At 41.3% G+C, this 17,259-nt stretch overlaps 1 protein-coding gene across 2 annotated transcripts in view; it reads right to left on the bottom strand.

The window, feature by feature from the left end:
* LOC149139292 (uncharacterized) overlaps positions 1-17,259 on the bottom strand; it is a 225,017-nt gene that overhangs the window by 123,758 nt on the left and 84,000 nt on the right. For both annotated transcript variants that reach the window (XM_089448140.1, XM_089448141.1), the window contains exon 3: positions 17,110-17,199. In XM_089448140.1, coding sequence (XP_089304266.1) covers positions 17,110-17,199 — 90 coding nt within the window. The remainder of the gene's footprint in view (positions 1-17,109; positions 17,200-17,259) is intronic.

Genomic DNA, 17,259 nt, shown 5'->3' with positions numbered 1-17,259 from the left:
ATCGCCTTTCTTTCATTCCAAGAGAGTCTCAGGCAGGGGTGCCCACTGTCCCCGTTACGCTTTTTACTCATCATAGAGGGGCTCAACAGACTCATAAAAGAGGAACATCGTCTACAAAGAGTAAGTGTGTCAGAGTGCACCTGTCTGTGATCTTGATACCTCTACGGGAGTATTGGTGACTTGACCTCGCTGCAGAATACTTTCTCTATTTTTCTTGTGGCCACAGGCATGATCGTCAACGATGCAAAGTCCACCATAAAGGCCACTGGGTGCTCTCCTCATGAAATACAGTATGACTTGATCAAATTCCCTTGTACACTTCTGCAACTGGAGGAGTGACTAAAATATCTGGGTTATAGATTAAAGCCTCATGGTTGCAAAATCGCAGACTGGATTTGGCTTATTACCAAGATAGAAAAGCGGCTCAACATATGATACCACAAATATTTGTCGCAAGCAAGCACACTGATACTCATCAAAGCGGTGTTGGAGGCTACACCAGTGTATTGGATGTCGCTGGCATGGATACCAAGGGGTATCTTATCCAGAATACAAAATCTTTGTTGTAGATTCTTGTGGAAAGGAAAGCAGCCGGGGAAAATCTTTGCATGGGAAAAATGGGAATCTCTAGCTCTTCCAAAGAAATGGGGGGGATGAGGAATCAAAAGACTTGAAAATTTCTCTACTGCCTTGGCGACCAAACTAGGATGGCAACTAATCACCTCTCACAGTTTGTGGACCAAGGTTGCCACCTCTAAATATATTGCATTTCTCTAATTCATGTTTTTAATTTTTTTGTTAACTAGTGTTTTTTTTTTTGCATGAATTTTTTGAGCGATTCTAGGATGATGACACGGGTGTTGATATGCCACCACCCCCACCCCCATCTGGTCCCTTGGTTTCTAGGTTCCATGGTTCAACACCAACGGCAGGGGGTTCTTCTTCATCAGTTCTAGTGCCACGACTTACACAGGGACCATCTTCTTCATTGCCACCACGTGGAGGCCCGCCATCACGTTCTATTCGTGGTGGAAGGAGGAGAGATTAGTAGATATATTCACAATCTACTTCTTTTTGTCATAGATTACTCATTAGACTTGTAGACTTGTGAATTTGAATTTTGAACCTTTTTGGCTTGGCGGTGACCAAGTGACATATTTTGTAAACATTATTATTTGAATTTTGGACATGACAAATGTTGACAGTTGCTCACTTGCTAGATAAATCATAATATGCTCTATGTTTTATGTTTTATAATATGCTTAAATGTTTTATGTTTTATAATATGCTTAAAAATTTGATGTATGTTTGTAATAGCTAGAATATAGATGATTGTTGTACATACTAGTAACTACAATGGAATCATGGATGCCATATCTATCTTGATTTATGCAAAAATATGCATGTTTTCATGTCTTCTACAATTAATTTGGTATTTGGGATGTTTGTTTTGAGTATAAATGCAAAAAAATATAAAAATATATATATATATAGCAGACGCTTCCGCGGACGCTTCGCTTCCTAGATTTTTGGAAAATGACGCTTCCGCGCTCTGCGCTCCCGCTTCGTGCAACATTGGCTCCAACAGCGAATTATAAGAGGATGTCGATATGGTGATGGAGAAAACACCAATGCAGATACTCAATTGCCCAGGTAATTCTATTTTCTCAGTAGTAGTAGATGAGCAAAGAAGATAGAGCCAGAGGGTGAGTAGCAGGTGGAAGAGGAGGGTAGCAGCATTCTGGGAGGAAGGTTTCCAGTCCCCGGAAGAGGCAATAGAAGGAAGGTTGAAATTCTCATAGGGCCAACGTAAGCTCTGCGTAGAGGGTGACGCAGGAGGCTCAACGCAGAGGCTAGGGAGGCAATTTCAGCGACAGAAATTAGTTGTGGGGTGAGAGAAAATTCTCAAAATAATTTTATCAATATTTTTCCTCAAATTAGATCACCAGTTGGGCATCTAAGTTATTGTACTCAGAATTGTTGCTGAAGAATAATAATAAAACCCTCATCTGTTACATCGGTTTTCCCGCATTGGGTTTTTCCGAGGACAATTGTCCAAAAATAACTGTCAAAATTCTTGTGTGTGTTAGAATTTCTCAGTTTTCAGTGTTTTATTTTTCACAATATTTTTTATGGTGAAAAATGCAATTGTGATTTTATTTGTTGTTTGTCGTCACAAATAAATTGCATAATTAATTTTTCAGTTAGAAAAATAATTTCCAGTTGTTGCAATAGATAAAAATTTCACATGGTATCAGAGCACAGTTGATCAATCGGAGAGCTCAGGAATACAAAGTTTCGCTATTCAGCGAAGGGTAGCAAGCCGAAATTCCCAAGGGGCAACACAATCTTTTGCCAGGAGGTCAAATTGCTTGAGGAAAACCGATTTTCTCTGAGGGGCAAAAAAATTCGATCCTTCCAGATCGAGTGATTCCAAACGCAGAAGGAGCAACTCAGATTTTTTCGTTGAGCAGATCTCTAGTTGGACGCAAAGGGTTTTTTGCAGCAATTCACTAGAGTAGAGCCAACGTCGGGGTGGAAAAGAGGACTAGCGCACTATAAATTCTTTAACATAACCATGGATAGAAGTAACATTCAGGAGACTTTAGATTTGTCTTGCAAATTGGAGGACGAATTTGCTTGTTTATCAAGATCAGCTTCACAGCGTGTCTGGTATATAGATAGTGGAGCATCAACTCACATGATAGGGGTTAGAGAATATTTCTCTAACTACAAGGAGGAGCAACTGGACTTTCAAATTACTATGGGAAACAAAACTAAATGTACTCCAATAAGGAGAGGTACCATAGATTTTCAGAGGGAGTCAGGAGCAAGCACCAGTGCTACAGATGTATTGCATGTGCCAGGATTGGGTATGAACTTGATTTCAGTATCCCAATTACATGATAACGGGTATGATATTCACTTTGTAGGGAAGAAAGTGTATGTCAAACACCCAAGATCGACAAAGATAAGACAGATTGGAGTTTGAAGTAACAGATTGTACCGGTTACAAATTGATTCTCCAATGGCACTAATAGGCAGTGATAGCAGCAATTATGGCATAAGAGAATGGGATATCTACAACATGGAGCACTGAGGATGCTCAGAGAAACAGTAACAGGGCTTCAAGAACTTGGCACGGAACACGATTATGTGTGCAAAGGATGCGTCCTTGGGAAGTATGCTAAGGAAGCATTCCAAGAAGTGATAGCAAAGTTGATAACGTGTTAGGACTCATACATTCATATATTTGCACCCTGATGTCCACTAGAGCTCTCAGCGGTGTTGAATATTTCATCACCTTTATTGATGACCATTGCAGGAAAACCTGGATCTACTTCTTGAAGACCAAAGATGAGGTCTTGGATCGTTTCAGAAACTTTAAAGCTCTCGTGGAGAATGCGATAAGCAAGAATATCAAGGTGCTTCGCTCAGATAATGGTGGAGAATATATTAATAAAGACTTCACATATTTTTGTGCAAAGGAAGGCATCAAGAGAGAATGGACAACTCCATATAATCCACAGTAGAATGGTGTAGCAGAGCAGAAGAACAGAACCATTGTTGGAGCTGCAACGGTTATGTTATATGACCAGGATCTACCCAGATTTCTATGGGCAGAGGCATGTAACACGGCAGTATATACTCAAAACAAGACTCCTCATAGAGCATTGGGGAAGAAAACGCCATGAGTCTTCACAGGGAAGAAGTCAAAAGTTAGCCACTTTAGAATTTTGGCAATGTTGCTTATTGCCATGTGCCAAATGATAAACGTACTAAATTGGATCAGACCAGAAAAAGGGTTCTTCATTGGGTACAGTGAAACCTCAAAGGCACACAAAATCTACATTCCTAGCAATAGGAAGATTGTAGTAAGGTGAGACGTGAAGTTCATGGAGAACCAAGCTTTAAGAAGATCGCGTGAGATGCCTGCACATGATCGAAATCAGTGAGCAGAAGCTCCTTTGGTCCATCAGCAGGGACAGGCAAGAGGACAGTCACAAGGATCGAGTACTGTGACCGGTACTAGTATTTCCTCAGGTGCAAGAAATCTGGGGAGCTCTCAGCAGATGGAGCAGCAGAGGCAAGATGGGGAGGAGATCGCTGAACCTCCCACGACTAGTGATCGAGCCAACAGAGAGGTTCGTCAAACATTGAGAGATGCAGAGGAGTTTATTGGGACTCCAAGGATGAACAAAAGACAGCACAGATAACCTGACATATTCCAAGCATTGGTAGCTCAGATTGCAAAATATTCCAACTTTCAGGAGGCTACACAGCATCAAGTATGGGTAGGAAGTGTATAGCTCGATCATGACAAATGATGTTTGGGAGGTAGTGCCAAAAATAGAAGATAGATCACTTGCAGGTTCTAGATGGATCTACAAGATTAAATATGTTGCAGACGATGGTATGGAAAAATACAAGGCTAGGTTCATGGCAAAGGGGTATGCATAGAAAGAAGGGATAGATTATAAAGAGACCTTCGCCCCAGATGGACGTCAAGACAATCTTCTTGAACGAGGTGATAGAGGAAGAAGTGTACATAGAACAGCGAGAGAGCTTTGAGACTCATGAGAGGCGCACTCATATGTGCAGACTGAAGAAAGCTCTATACGAACTCAAGCAAGCACCCAGGGCATGGTATGGTAGGATTGATAGCTATTTGCAGCAAATGGGATTCATCGAGAGTGACGCAGATCCCAACCTTTACTATTTGATAGTAGAAGGTGAGCCACTCATTCTAGTTTTGTATGTGGTTGATATCTTTTTTACAAGATCATTAGGGCTCATAGAGACCTGCAAGAGGAACCTGGCAACTGAGTTCAATATGAAGGATTTGGGGTTGATGCACTATTTCCTAGGATTGGATTTTTGGCAGAAGGATGGGGAGATCTTGGACAAGGGAGAGACGATATTCTGAAGAAGTTCAAAATGCAAGATTGCAGACCCATGTCTACGTCCATGATCACCAACTAGAAGAAGATAGATGCATCGAATGACAAGGATGTCGACCCCACCTTTTATAGACAGCTTATTGGATCCCTCATGTATCTAGTCAATACGAGGCCGGATATTTGCTTCGCAGTCAATACCCTTAGTCAGTGCATGGTAGAGCCGAAGAGGGTACATTGGGTAGCAGTGAGATACATTCAGAGGTATGTGTGTGGCACAGTTGAGTATGGTTGAGATATACCCGAGGATATGATGTCAGATTATGTGGATTCACAGATGTAGATTGGGCAGACAGGAAAAAGACACGAAAAGTACCTCTGAGTACTGCTTCAGTGTTGGATCAAGAATGGCTTCTTGGTGCAGCAGAAAGCAGAAGTCTGTAGCATTGAGCTCTGCAGAAGCAGAGTATATGGCAGCAAGCACAGCTACCTGCAAACTATATGGCTTCAGAAGCTTCTAGTGAGCTTGTTCAAGCAAAGGATGGAGGCGACCAGTGTCTACTGTGATAATCAAAGTTGCATAAATCTCTCTAAGAATCCAGTGTTTCATGACAAGTTGAAACACATAGATATTCGATGCCATTTCATCAGAGATTGTGTACAACGTGGAGCAGTAGAGCTACAATATGTGCCCACACAAGTACAGGTTGCAGATATACTCACGAAAGCTCTAGGAAGAGCTAAGTTCGTCTATTTCAGAGAACATATGGGTATGGTGGAGAACCCGTTTCAGTAGCAAAGGCAGATTTCCTTGGGTGATTCTCAGTTGCCATAGCAACAAATGAGAGGGAGTTGCAGTGCAGATGCAGTGTTGACAGTAATACAGCAAGTCAGCAGTAGCACAGATGCAGTGTATATCAAAGTTGTGCAATGGTTGGCAGGCAACAGCAGCCAGACACCAGCAATGTGACCGCAGATGATGCAGAGACAAGGTGTTGTGGCAGGAAGTGCAGCACTAGAACACGTTCCTCGCTAAGAGGGAGTGTTAGTTTTTGTAGCATCGAATGTGTTCTAGCCACGAAATTTGGTGTAGAGGCTAGAATACATAAGATCTCCAAATCCCAGAAATCGTTTCCGCAATTTCCACCTAGAAATGACTCGATTAAATTATTAACCAATTTTTTAATATTTCCTAATTTTAAACTTAGAGAATATGGTTAATTAATCAGTATTAATTAATTCAATGCAAGGATCATCTAGAAACTCACCTAGATCGATCCAGAGATGATCCTGTTAGAGTCGGTCTAGTAGCCCTCCACCAGAGATCAAAGCTCTTTGCATTTCATGATTAGGTGTCCCATCAGTGTGATCATGTTGCATTCCGTTAGGCATGCCATAATCCCGGTGGAGGGAGTTTGTGTCTTTTATTCCCCTCTTGTTTGGCACTGCTGGTTCAGGTTTGTTTAAGTAAATAAAATCTTCAAAGGGTCATTCATCTTGCTTTAAGTTTCGAGGTCTTAGGTCTAGGGTTGAGTCCATTTTTGTCTTGAAAAGTCATAAAGGACCAGCAGGCCAGAGGGATGTTCTTCATAAGCATCATTTCAACAATTTTCTCTATTGTACAGCTAAATTTTCACCTTGTTTTCAAAAACTCTGTTTTTGAAAAACAAAGGCCATTATCTCATTTCTTGTAAAAATTCTCAAAATTTCAAACTCTCCAAATGTCAAAGTGCAGCCTTGGTCTCCTTTGCCAAAGCACCTTAGAAGCTATCCCTGCAAAAATTTTCAGAAGAAATCATCATTTCAACCAATTTTTCAAAGAAAAGAAATCAAAAGTCAGAGCCAATTAATTCAAAAAAGTGTCAACACTCAAAACATTATAAAGTGGGTTTTGGGCAAGTAAAAATCTAAAGGAAGCCTATAAAAGCACATCACTCTTCATTAGCAACTCATTTGCCTCTCACAAGCTAAGTGAATCCTTGCAAAGGCGATTTTAGGAGTTCTTGAGCAAGTTGATCAGTTTCAGAGGCGCGCTACGCGTCAGGGAGGGCACGCTACGCGTCAGGGACCCTTTCTCAGTGTTATTTTGCACGTGCGCTACGCGTCAGAGGGGAGCTACGCGTTGGGCAAGGCGCGCTACGCGTTGGGGTTTCAGCTCAACAAATTGCCAGCAAGCCATCAAATCGATCTTTCTCTCAAGCACATTGCAGGTAGGCCTCTCCTTCATGGTTAGATTTGGTTTTGCAAGATGAAAGAGAAAATTAATATGTTCAAATTGCTATGAAAATGATAAATCAAAACCCTACATTCTTGTGGAAAATTTAAAGTCTCAATGTTGCTAGGGTTTCAAATTTCTCTTGCTGTCCAAGGTTGCCCATTTGTAATCCTTTTTTCCCTCATTTTCATCACCTTTCTCTTTAAAATTTTCCCATGAAATTTCATAATTCTCCTCTCTAAATTCCTAAAACATATTTAATTCCTAAACCCTACTTCACTTTAAAATCCCACAATTTTGTGATTTCCCATGCTTGCCTTCCCTAAATTCCTTCTTTGTGTTTATTCTCCCTAATTCCCTTATGTTCCCCTATCCCTAACAATCCCCTTGTATTTATGTCCCCTTGGTAACAGCATTTGAAAAAGTCAAACAGCAGTTAATTGGGTGCCAAATCAGCAATACATTTCAGCCATCTTGCCTTCAAAACCATGTCAGAAACTGAATCAGATTATGAGCAGAGTTATGACAGTGATTCAACACCAGAGGTAGAAGTGCCAAGGAGGCATCACAAGGGTGGTAAGGGTGGTCGGCATGTCAGAGAGGAGCCCACTTCATTGGCTCATTTGCAAGCTTGTCCACTTGCAATGTCATGTTTTCAGTATCAATCATGCTTTGGATATTGTGAGAGGATCTCACAAATTCAACATCATAGAGAGTTGGTCCGCTTGTTTGTCCTACATTTGCACAATGGCCATGTGAACCTTGCAGGAGTGGATTTCACCTTATCACCTGAAATAGTTGCTCAAGCCACCGGGATACCCAATGTTGGGGAAGAGTGGACCAAGCGCAAGCTGTTAGACAAATTTCATTATCAACCATACATCAAACCCGGATGCATGAGGCACCTTACTACTGTTTTTCCTTTCAGATTCCTAAGGGATGAGTATGCACCCTTGATGAGGCTCATTATGCGCTATTTCACTTGTGAGGGCAGATTTTCACGTTTATATTCGTACCATATCCGTTTGTTGATGCATTTCACCCGGGTACGAATGATGAACATTCCATTTTTCATGTGCCGAAATATAGAGAAGATGGTGCCCGTAGTGCAAAGGAAGAACCCCGCACAGCAACTCAAAAGTATATATCATTATGCACTGATCGAGATCGTAGTGATACATCAATTAGCACAGCAGGGTATTGCTTGGGAGGATTTCATTTCTCGCGACTTCTTCATGGTGCCACAGCCACCTCCCGAGATTGTCCATGATGAGGGAGGGCCTTCACATCAGTTTGACATTCCTGAGCCAGAGCATGTCAGCGCTCCTCCATATGTTACATATCAGAGAGGCCAAAGGGTCTTATTTGCATCTGCACGGCGAGTATTATCTCCACACCAGGTGGAAGGGGTCTCGCCTTCTTGATCAGCACAGCGAGTGTTATCTCCACATCAGGTGGAAGGGGCCTCGCTTTCGACAGCATCACAGGTACAAGAGAGAGGCAAGCAGCCCAAGATTGATGAGGGGCCATCAGGTGATCCAGACATAGATATTGTTGACCTTGATATCAGCTCTCCTAGCTTAGAGTCAAAGGAGATCATTCAGCAACTTAGGGCGGAAAATGACTTGTTGCAGCAAAAGTTGGAAATGGCAAATTGGACAATCACATACTTAGAGCAGCGCAACAAGCAGTTGGAGGATGAACACACTCTTGATGAGTTGCGGAGGATCCGAGAAGACCGGAACTTGGCTCGCAAGAGACCCGGTGATTTGACACCTATTGAGCAAGGGTCTACGCTCATTCGGGTGGACACTCATTTAGAGAGGTTGATAGCCAAGGAAAACAGGGACAAAGACATGCTCCGCCACATGAAAAATCATTATTGGGCCCGCATGCATGTGTGCAAAGCAAAAATGAAGGTACTCAAAGCACGCTTGGCCAAGGCACTAAAACGGAGTAAAAGGCCCGATCCGCTTCAGATTTTGGCTGAAGCCACCTTGAGGGAGCATGGTGCTCAATGATACACCTCCAGCTCAAAATTCAGGAAATTTGGAGCAATTTTGGTCAATTTTGAATTTTTGTGCCAAAAACAGGTTTTTGCCCTCAACGCGTAGCGCGCCGCACGCTACCCTTAAGTTAGGGAGGTCCATTTTAGGAAAACTCAGCATTTTTGGATTTGTTATGACAAATTACACTTGCTCAGCCACTGCCAAGAAATTTCATGAAGATTTGAGCCCCCAAAAGGTCAAAAAAATGCAAAAAATGACCTTCTGCCACTTTTTGGACACACAAGAAGCAGTCTTGGGAGATTGCAATTTTGGAGGGGCAAATGGCCACCAAATTGAGAAATTCCACTTGGGCTGGAGAGTAGACATCCAGACCTTTCCAACAAGCCCACTTGTGCCTCATTTGGATGCCGGGAAGTGCCTCAAAATTGGCCTGAAAGGCGCGCTACGCATTGAGAAATGGCGCGCTATGCGTTGGGAAAATTTTCCAGTTTTGCACCTTCAGCTCAGGAAAACGCAGCATTGACTAGTTTTGACTTTTTGGTTGGATTTTTCATCCTCTTTGATGTAATTGATGTAATTTCATGTTGACATGATACTTTTTTACCTATTCTAGAAGATTCATTCATAAAATGGCAAAAAATTAATGAATGAATTGGTTTCCTAGCTTATAGAGGCAAGTTGTTTTGATTGCCTAGATTGTAGTGCTCAGTTTAGAATTAGTTGAAACAGCTCTTAGGATGATGAGCTCGACCCCTAGAGGCAAGGGGATGTGTTAGCTTGCCTATATTATGTATTTTCTTAGTCATTTTCATGGTTGGACTCTTGAGGGATAAGCTTAGACTGTTTTACACTTTGTATCTCTGCAATTTTGGCAAAGGAAAGACCAGGGTTTTGCAGCACTATTTGGGATTCCTGTGGTTATTTGTGTTGATGGTGTGTTTCTCTCATGTACTTGTAAGTTTGTTATCTGCATCATTTTCTTACTATTCTCTTCTGCAAATTAAGTGAATGAAGTGTTAAGGTAGAATTCATGGTTTCTATGCTCTGCCTTTAAGTTTGCTTAATATCTATGTTTTCATCTATTTAAGGAGAACTCTCGATGGTTTCTTGCTCTCCTTAACTCCTCACCGGTCATATCTATCCATTCATTTATTTCAAAGGCATCAAGACAATCTCCTACCTTGCCCCAAAAAGACCTCTGCAAAAACTGTGTCTCATCCCCGCACCCAAAATTGTCGTGCTCAGTTTTCCAACAAAACCCTAAAAATTTAAAATCAAACTTTCCCCATCAGTTTACTAGCCTAAAATCAGTGTTCCTTATTGGTCATCTCAGCCCTTTGAAGACCTTTTGCCGAGATAGACCCGGAGAGAGCCCTCTCCTGTCCCCGTAGGGCTAGCTACGAGGCTAAGTGGTTTGATGTTGCCTTGGATTTTGTCTTTTTCAGCCTGAGGCCAAATTCAAGCGCTAACAGATCCTACCCATTGATTGTGTTTTAATCTTGGTCGTTGGTGCTCCAACAGTGGATTATAAGAGGAGGTCGATGTGGTGATGGAGAAAACACCAGTGTAGATCCTCAGTTGCCCAGGCAGTTCAATTTTTTCAGTAGCAGTAGCCCAGCAGAGAAGATAAAGCCCGAGGGTGAGTCGCAGGTGGAAGAGGAGGGTAGCAGCATTCCGGGAGGAAGGTTTTCAGTCCTCGGAAGAGACAAAGGAAGGAAGGTTGATATTCTCATAGGGCCAACGTAAGCTTTGCACAAAGGGTGATGCAAGAGGCTCAGCACAAAGGCTATCGATTTTTAAAGTAGTAGTAGCCCAGCAAAGAAGATAGAGCTAGAGGGTGAGTAGCAGGTGGAAGAGGAGGGTAGCAGCTTTCCGGGAAGAAGGTTTTCAGTCCTCAGAAGAGGCAAACGAAGGAAGGTTGATATTCTCATAGGGCCAGCATAAGCTCTGCGCAAAGGGTGACGCGGGAGGTTTGGCGCAAAGGCTAGGGAAGCAATTTCGGCAGCAGAAATTAGCTATGGGGTGAGAGAAAATTCTCGCGATAATTTTGCCAGCATTTTTCCTCAGATTAGATCACCATTTGGGCATCTAAATTGTTGTACTCAGAATTGTTGTTGAAGAATAATAATAAACCCTCATTTGCTGCACCAGTTTTCCCACATTGTGTTTTTCCGGGGAAAATTGTCCAAAAATAACTGTGTCAAAAGTCTTGTGTGTGCTAGAATTTATTAGTTTTCAGTATTTTATTTTCCGCAGTAATTTTTATGGTGAAAATTGCAGTTGTGATTTTATTCGTTGTTTGTCATTGCAAATAAACTGCATAGTTATTTTTTCAGTTAGAAGAATAATTTCCAGTTGCTGCAATAGATAAAAATTTCACAAATGGGACTGAGGATATATTATCAAAAGCAGACCTTGTGTTGGAACAAGGAGTCTGGATAGCATCATAGGAACAACAATCTATGGCTGTAAATCTATAAGCTTTTACTTCAGATCTGTGTTTATCTTTCTCAATTTATCTCAAAGATGATGGATGAAATATAGAGGGATTGCCAGCTGAAATATGGGAGAAATTAGTTTTTCTTTTTTCATTTTTTGAAAAAGGTTAATAGTATAATACCTACCATCTTGATGAAGTTTTTATTCTCTTTATGGGACTGTTACAAGTCATTTTTAATTTTTCTACAGAGCCTAAAAGGCAAAATATGAATGCTTTACAGCATCTGTCAATTTGAATTATGTTTTTAAAATATAATTACAAGACGTTTTTCTTTACAAAATAAAATAAAATTTTAGTTACAACTCACAAAGTATTTGGGGACAGCTGAGGACATCTCTGGGATGTCATTGTTCAAGACCTCCCAAAGTGACAAAATAAATGAATAAAGTTAGTGTCACTTTATGAGAATCAACTCTAAGTTAAGGCTAAGTTAAGGCTACAAATTACACAATAAAGCTTCACAGGTCACTATTGGCAATATATAATTGATTTTATTCGTAATATTCACAATTAATGTTGGGACATATGACTGTAAATGAGTTTTCCATGTATTTAAGATTTTATCTCATACAAGTCAATGAAGTAAACATCACAACATTAGCAGCATCTCTACCATTCTTTCGACAAGGACTGTATTATGCATTGACCACAGTCCACAACACTTGTAATTATCAAAATCAGGGTGTTGTGCTGATCAACACATACCTTCAGACAGCCAGATATATATTCATTTAATTTTCAATTACATAAATATGCCTGCCAAATATTGATCTATAGGAGAATCCCTTGCTAGTTAGCATCCACAGTAACTAATAAAACATTAAAACAATATGTGAAACAACAAGAACATTATAATATGAATGGATTGGAGATGAAAATGCATAAGGAACAAAATGAAGTCAAATACAAAATTTATTGAGCATGACAGATTTTGAAGAGAAAAAAAGGAATGCATAAAATGTGAGACAATGCCATCAATAGAAATTCATTCAAGCCTGTTCAATGATTAACAATGAATGGCTCACCATTAATCTATTTGCATCAATGATATGTGTGTTAATCTTCATAGGAGAGGTGTCAGATCTCATAATAGGATCTCTTTGATCAAGGACGAGGGAGGTCACCTTCTTAATTCCCATGAAGAGATAGAAACTGTGTTAGTCCAGCACTTTCGAGGTATAGCAAAGGAAACCATTTCAGACAGAGATCATTCCATCAGGGACTTAACAAGGCATATACCTAAGCTTGTAACAAGAGATGATAACTTCAATCTTAATAGGCCAGTAACTGAAGAGGAGGTTAGTGAGGTCATCAAAGAAATATAGAATGGCAAAGCGCCAGGCCCTGATGGTTTCAATGTGGATTTCTTTAAAGCTTGCTGGAACATTGTTAAACAAGACGTTCTAGATGTGGTGGAAGATTCCAGAATTAATAGAACCATTTTGAAGGTGCTCAATACTTCCTTCATCTCCTTGATCCCCAAACAGGACAATGCTCAGACTCCTGACAGGTTTAGACCCATAGCTTTGTGCACTGTGGTGTACAAGATAATATCCAAGCTTGTTGCCAGTAGACTTAAACCACTTCTTCCTACTCTAGTTTCTGTGGAGCAATCTGGTTATGTGGAGGGTAGACAAATTCTCAATAACATCATTCAAGTACATGAGGTGGTGCACTCATTGTTAAGCAACAGGAAGGCTGGCATGATCATGCAATTGGACCTAGCCAAAGCTTACGATAAGTTGAATTGGACCTATATTAGGAAGGTCCTTAATACCTTATAGCTTTTGGGTTTGATCATAACTGGGTTAGATGGGTCATGGCCCTAGTGACTTCTAGCTTTTCAATTCTGGTTAATGGTTCTCCTTCCAAGACTTTTACTCCTTCAAGAGGCCTCAGGCAGGGAGATATGCTCTCTCCCTTTCTCTTTATCCTCATGATGGAAGGACTTGGTCGATCAATCAAGCATGTGAAAGAAGTTGGCAATATCAAGGGGCTTCAACTCTCTGAGACTGGACAGGCTGTGACCCATCAACAATTTGTCGATGATACCATGCTGCAGGGAATCCCCACGGTCAAAGAAGCTCTAGCGTATAAACAAATCTTGTGTGACTTTTCCATCGCTACAGGTATGGAAGTTAATCTCTCCAAATCTAAGATTTTTTTCTTTAATACCAATATTGCTATTCAGAGAAATATTTCCAGAATTTTGGGCTTTCAAAGGGATGTCCTTCCCTTCGAATACTTGGGAGTTCCTCTAACTGATAAACCCTTGCAGCAAGAACCTACAATGTTAAGAGAGGACTTTCTGGACCTCAAGAAAGAAACTGATACCAAAGGGTTACTTAGGGTAAAATATTTTTGGGATCAAACCAATAGTGAAGGAAAATGGAGAACCTAGAAGAATATAGATTACAGGGAAGATAGCCCATTGAAAGCAAAAGCTTAGGCACTTCTAAAAATGTTGGACCAAAGGAAAATTTTAGTGACAGGGGGCATGACCAACTTAGATGGGGTAACAATAATGAAGGTACCTTCAATCTTAAGGAGGCAAAACCCAAACTCCTTAAGTTGGACTCCAATGTACCGGACAGGGTGTGGCAGAACCTTTGGAAGCATCAAGGATGGATGAAGATCAAACTCTTCATGTGGCCGGTTCATCATAAGAAAATTCTGACTTGGGAAAACATTCGAAAGGGGTGTTTTGGGTCCTTACAGATGCCAACTCTATGAGGCCCGAGAGGAAACAATGAAGCACCTTCTGAATAATTGTATTTTCACCTCCAGTCTGTGGGATACTTTTGCCACCATTTTCCGACAAACAGATAGGGACAAAGGAAGCATTATCAACACCCTAAATAAATGGAGACAAAACTTCTCTGATTATGAATTTCTTTGCTCAGCTTGGGCTTTAACGCCAAGCTTCATAATATGGAATGTCTGGAAAGAAAGGAACAACAGAATCTTCAAAAATGATAAAAGTTCTTCCCAATGCATTTTTGAGCAAATCTTAAGACAGCTTAAGGAGACGGTAGGTACTATTGTGAGAACTTCCCCAAAGAATCCACCTTCAGAAGCTGAAATGTAGATACTTCTTCAGTTGGGTATGCAGGGGCTTATACCACAGGGCTTGGATAGGAAGGTTATGAAACAGGACACTAAGCAAGATTACTGGCATCCCCCCCCCCCCACAGGGTTTTTTGGAATACAACATTGATGGGGCCTCAAAAGGCAACCCGAGTATTGCTGGCTTTGGTGGGGTGTTAAGGGATGGAAATGGCTGCATCCTTTCTATTTTCCATTGCCATTTGGGAAGAGCCATGAATAATATGGCGGAATTAATTTCTCTTAAGCATTTTTAGAATTCCTGAAGCAGAATAATCTCCAGAATGTAATAGTTGAAGCTGATTCTGAGTTGATCATTAACTCGGTCAAGAGAATCAACTATGGCACAGAGTCGGAAAAAGTCTCAAAACACTGGAGGTTGCTTCAAGTCTTTCAACGGATTCAGCTTCACCTCCTGGGCTTACGTACCATGCGTTTTACCCATGTGTTAAGGACGGCAAATAAATTGGCAGACATCCTTGCCAATCAAGGGGTGATCTGCACCAAAAGCAGGGTCGAGCTAAGTTGGCAAGACATGCCTCAGAATAGATTAAAGGCGCTATGTCAAGATCAGGCGAACGACGACAGATTGGTGTTTCACAACAGAGCCACAGAGACGGGGTCTAATTGATTTGGTACATTGATGAGGTGTTTCGGTTTAATTATGAAGTTTTATTTCCGAAGTGAGGTCATTTTTGGGAGGCAGGGCACTGTTGGCCTCCTCAACCCTGACAAGAACAAACATAGAAGTCTCTAGGTGAGGTTGCTCGGCAGCCGTTGTTGCTTGGATAGAAGGCTAGACGAGGGAATTTTCAGCTTCCTTTGGTTCAGTCGCCCGAGGAGATGGGTTGGTGCGACAGGATGGACTCCTTGCTTTCACGACAGACTTAAAACCCCAGGTTTTCTTTCTGTGGGGGCAATACCGCTCGCAGGGCAGTTTCTGGATTATCGCAAGGCCTTCAAGCTGATTGTGGTTTTCTGGAGTTGGGAGCGATTCCACTCACAAAGAAACATGTGGCCAAGGGACAGGAAGGAATACTGCCCTCATCGCACGGTAATTCTCAGTGCTTTTGGCGCATGCAATATGTTCCATAGCCGTTGGATCAAGCGGGATGATTTGACGGTCAAGATTGAGCGAGCATGTTGGTGGGTCTAGGGCGTTTATCACGCAGACTCAAAAACCCCAGTTTTTCTTTCTATGTTGGCAATACCGCTAGCAAGGTGGTTTCTGGTTCATCGCAAGGCCTTCAAGGTGAAAGTGGTTTTTTGGAATTGGGAGTGATTCCACTCACAAAGCAACACGTGGCCAAGGGACAGGAAGGAATACCGCCCTCATCGCGCGGTAATTATCGGTGTTGTTGGAGCGTGTGATGTGTTCCACAGCTGTTAGATCAAGCATGACGATTCCACGGCCAAGATTAAACGAGCATGTTGGTGGGTCCAAGGCGTTTATTGCGCGGTCACTCTTCGAGCTTTTAGGTCTTGCGATATTATCCTCCGTCGTTGGATCTGGCGAGGAGATTCGGCGATCGTGGTAAAGTATGCAGGTCCGAGTGAGCGTTAGCTTCTGCACTTGTTGCGCTTCATGATGGGAATCACGGGATTTCGGGCAGACTATATGCTCGAGGGTTATCCCCCCATTCGGACGCGAAATCCTTTTAGAATGGTCCCTATTTCCTCATCAGGTCCGACTCTAATGTTAAAGTGGTTGCATGTTCTCGCCCTGAGTTGAGCCTCAGCCGTCGGATCTCTAAGGGGGGATTGACAGGGCTCGGCTTTTGATTGTTTTTCGTGGGTTTTTTGGTTTTGTTTGTGAGACCTTGGCTCGGCTTATAGGCCTTTAGCTCGGTGTTCTAAGCTTTAAGTGGTTAGTTATTTCTTTGGCCCATAGTTCCTTTGGGACTATTGTATTTTATGTAATTTGTTCTCCGATTTAATGAAATAGAAAGAACGACTCTTGCTTTAGCAAAAAAAAAAAAATCTTCATAGATAAAATACTGATTGTCGTGAAGCGGGATAGGGTTCAATATGCAAACAACATCAATGTGCAAAAACTAGAAAGCAACAACTGAATAAATAAACAAAAAAAAGCAACAATCATGACTAACTAATTAGTCTCATTTCTACATGATTCATTCCTATAAGTCCATTCTAGTTCTTTTAAGCATATAACATGGCAAGAAAGAAAAATCAAATTTCTTCCAAACAATAAAAAATAACTAACTAGCCAATTTATCTAAGAAAAATAGGATTCGTTATTTCTCTGAAAAGTTGAAAACAGTCAAACTGAATCAACTACTAAAGTATCGTAATGGAATCAAGACAAAATAGAAGATATAAATCCTTATGACTGAAGTACTGCATAGTGAGACAGATACATACACAAGCTAAGGGATTGAGGCAGATCACTGATGTATAAAGCCATCTCCGATGCTTTGACCATACAGCTGGGCAAAGAGAGTGCAAGCCATTCTGCAACCATCGCATAGAAAGAAAAAAACAATCACTAGCCTTTCCTATTTCAAGAATTTG

This window comes from Pinus tabuliformis, chromosome X, assembly GCF_031772625.1.
Source record: "Pinus tabuliformis cultivar Carrire ecotype Pingquan chromosome X, CPIR1, whole genome shotgun sequence".
NCBI lineage: Eukaryota > Viridiplantae > Streptophyta > Pinopsida > Pinales > Pinaceae > Pinus > Pinus tabuliformis.
The sequence above is the reverse complement of the archived record's forward strand: the minus strand, read 5'-3'. Positions and strand labels throughout refer to the sequence as shown.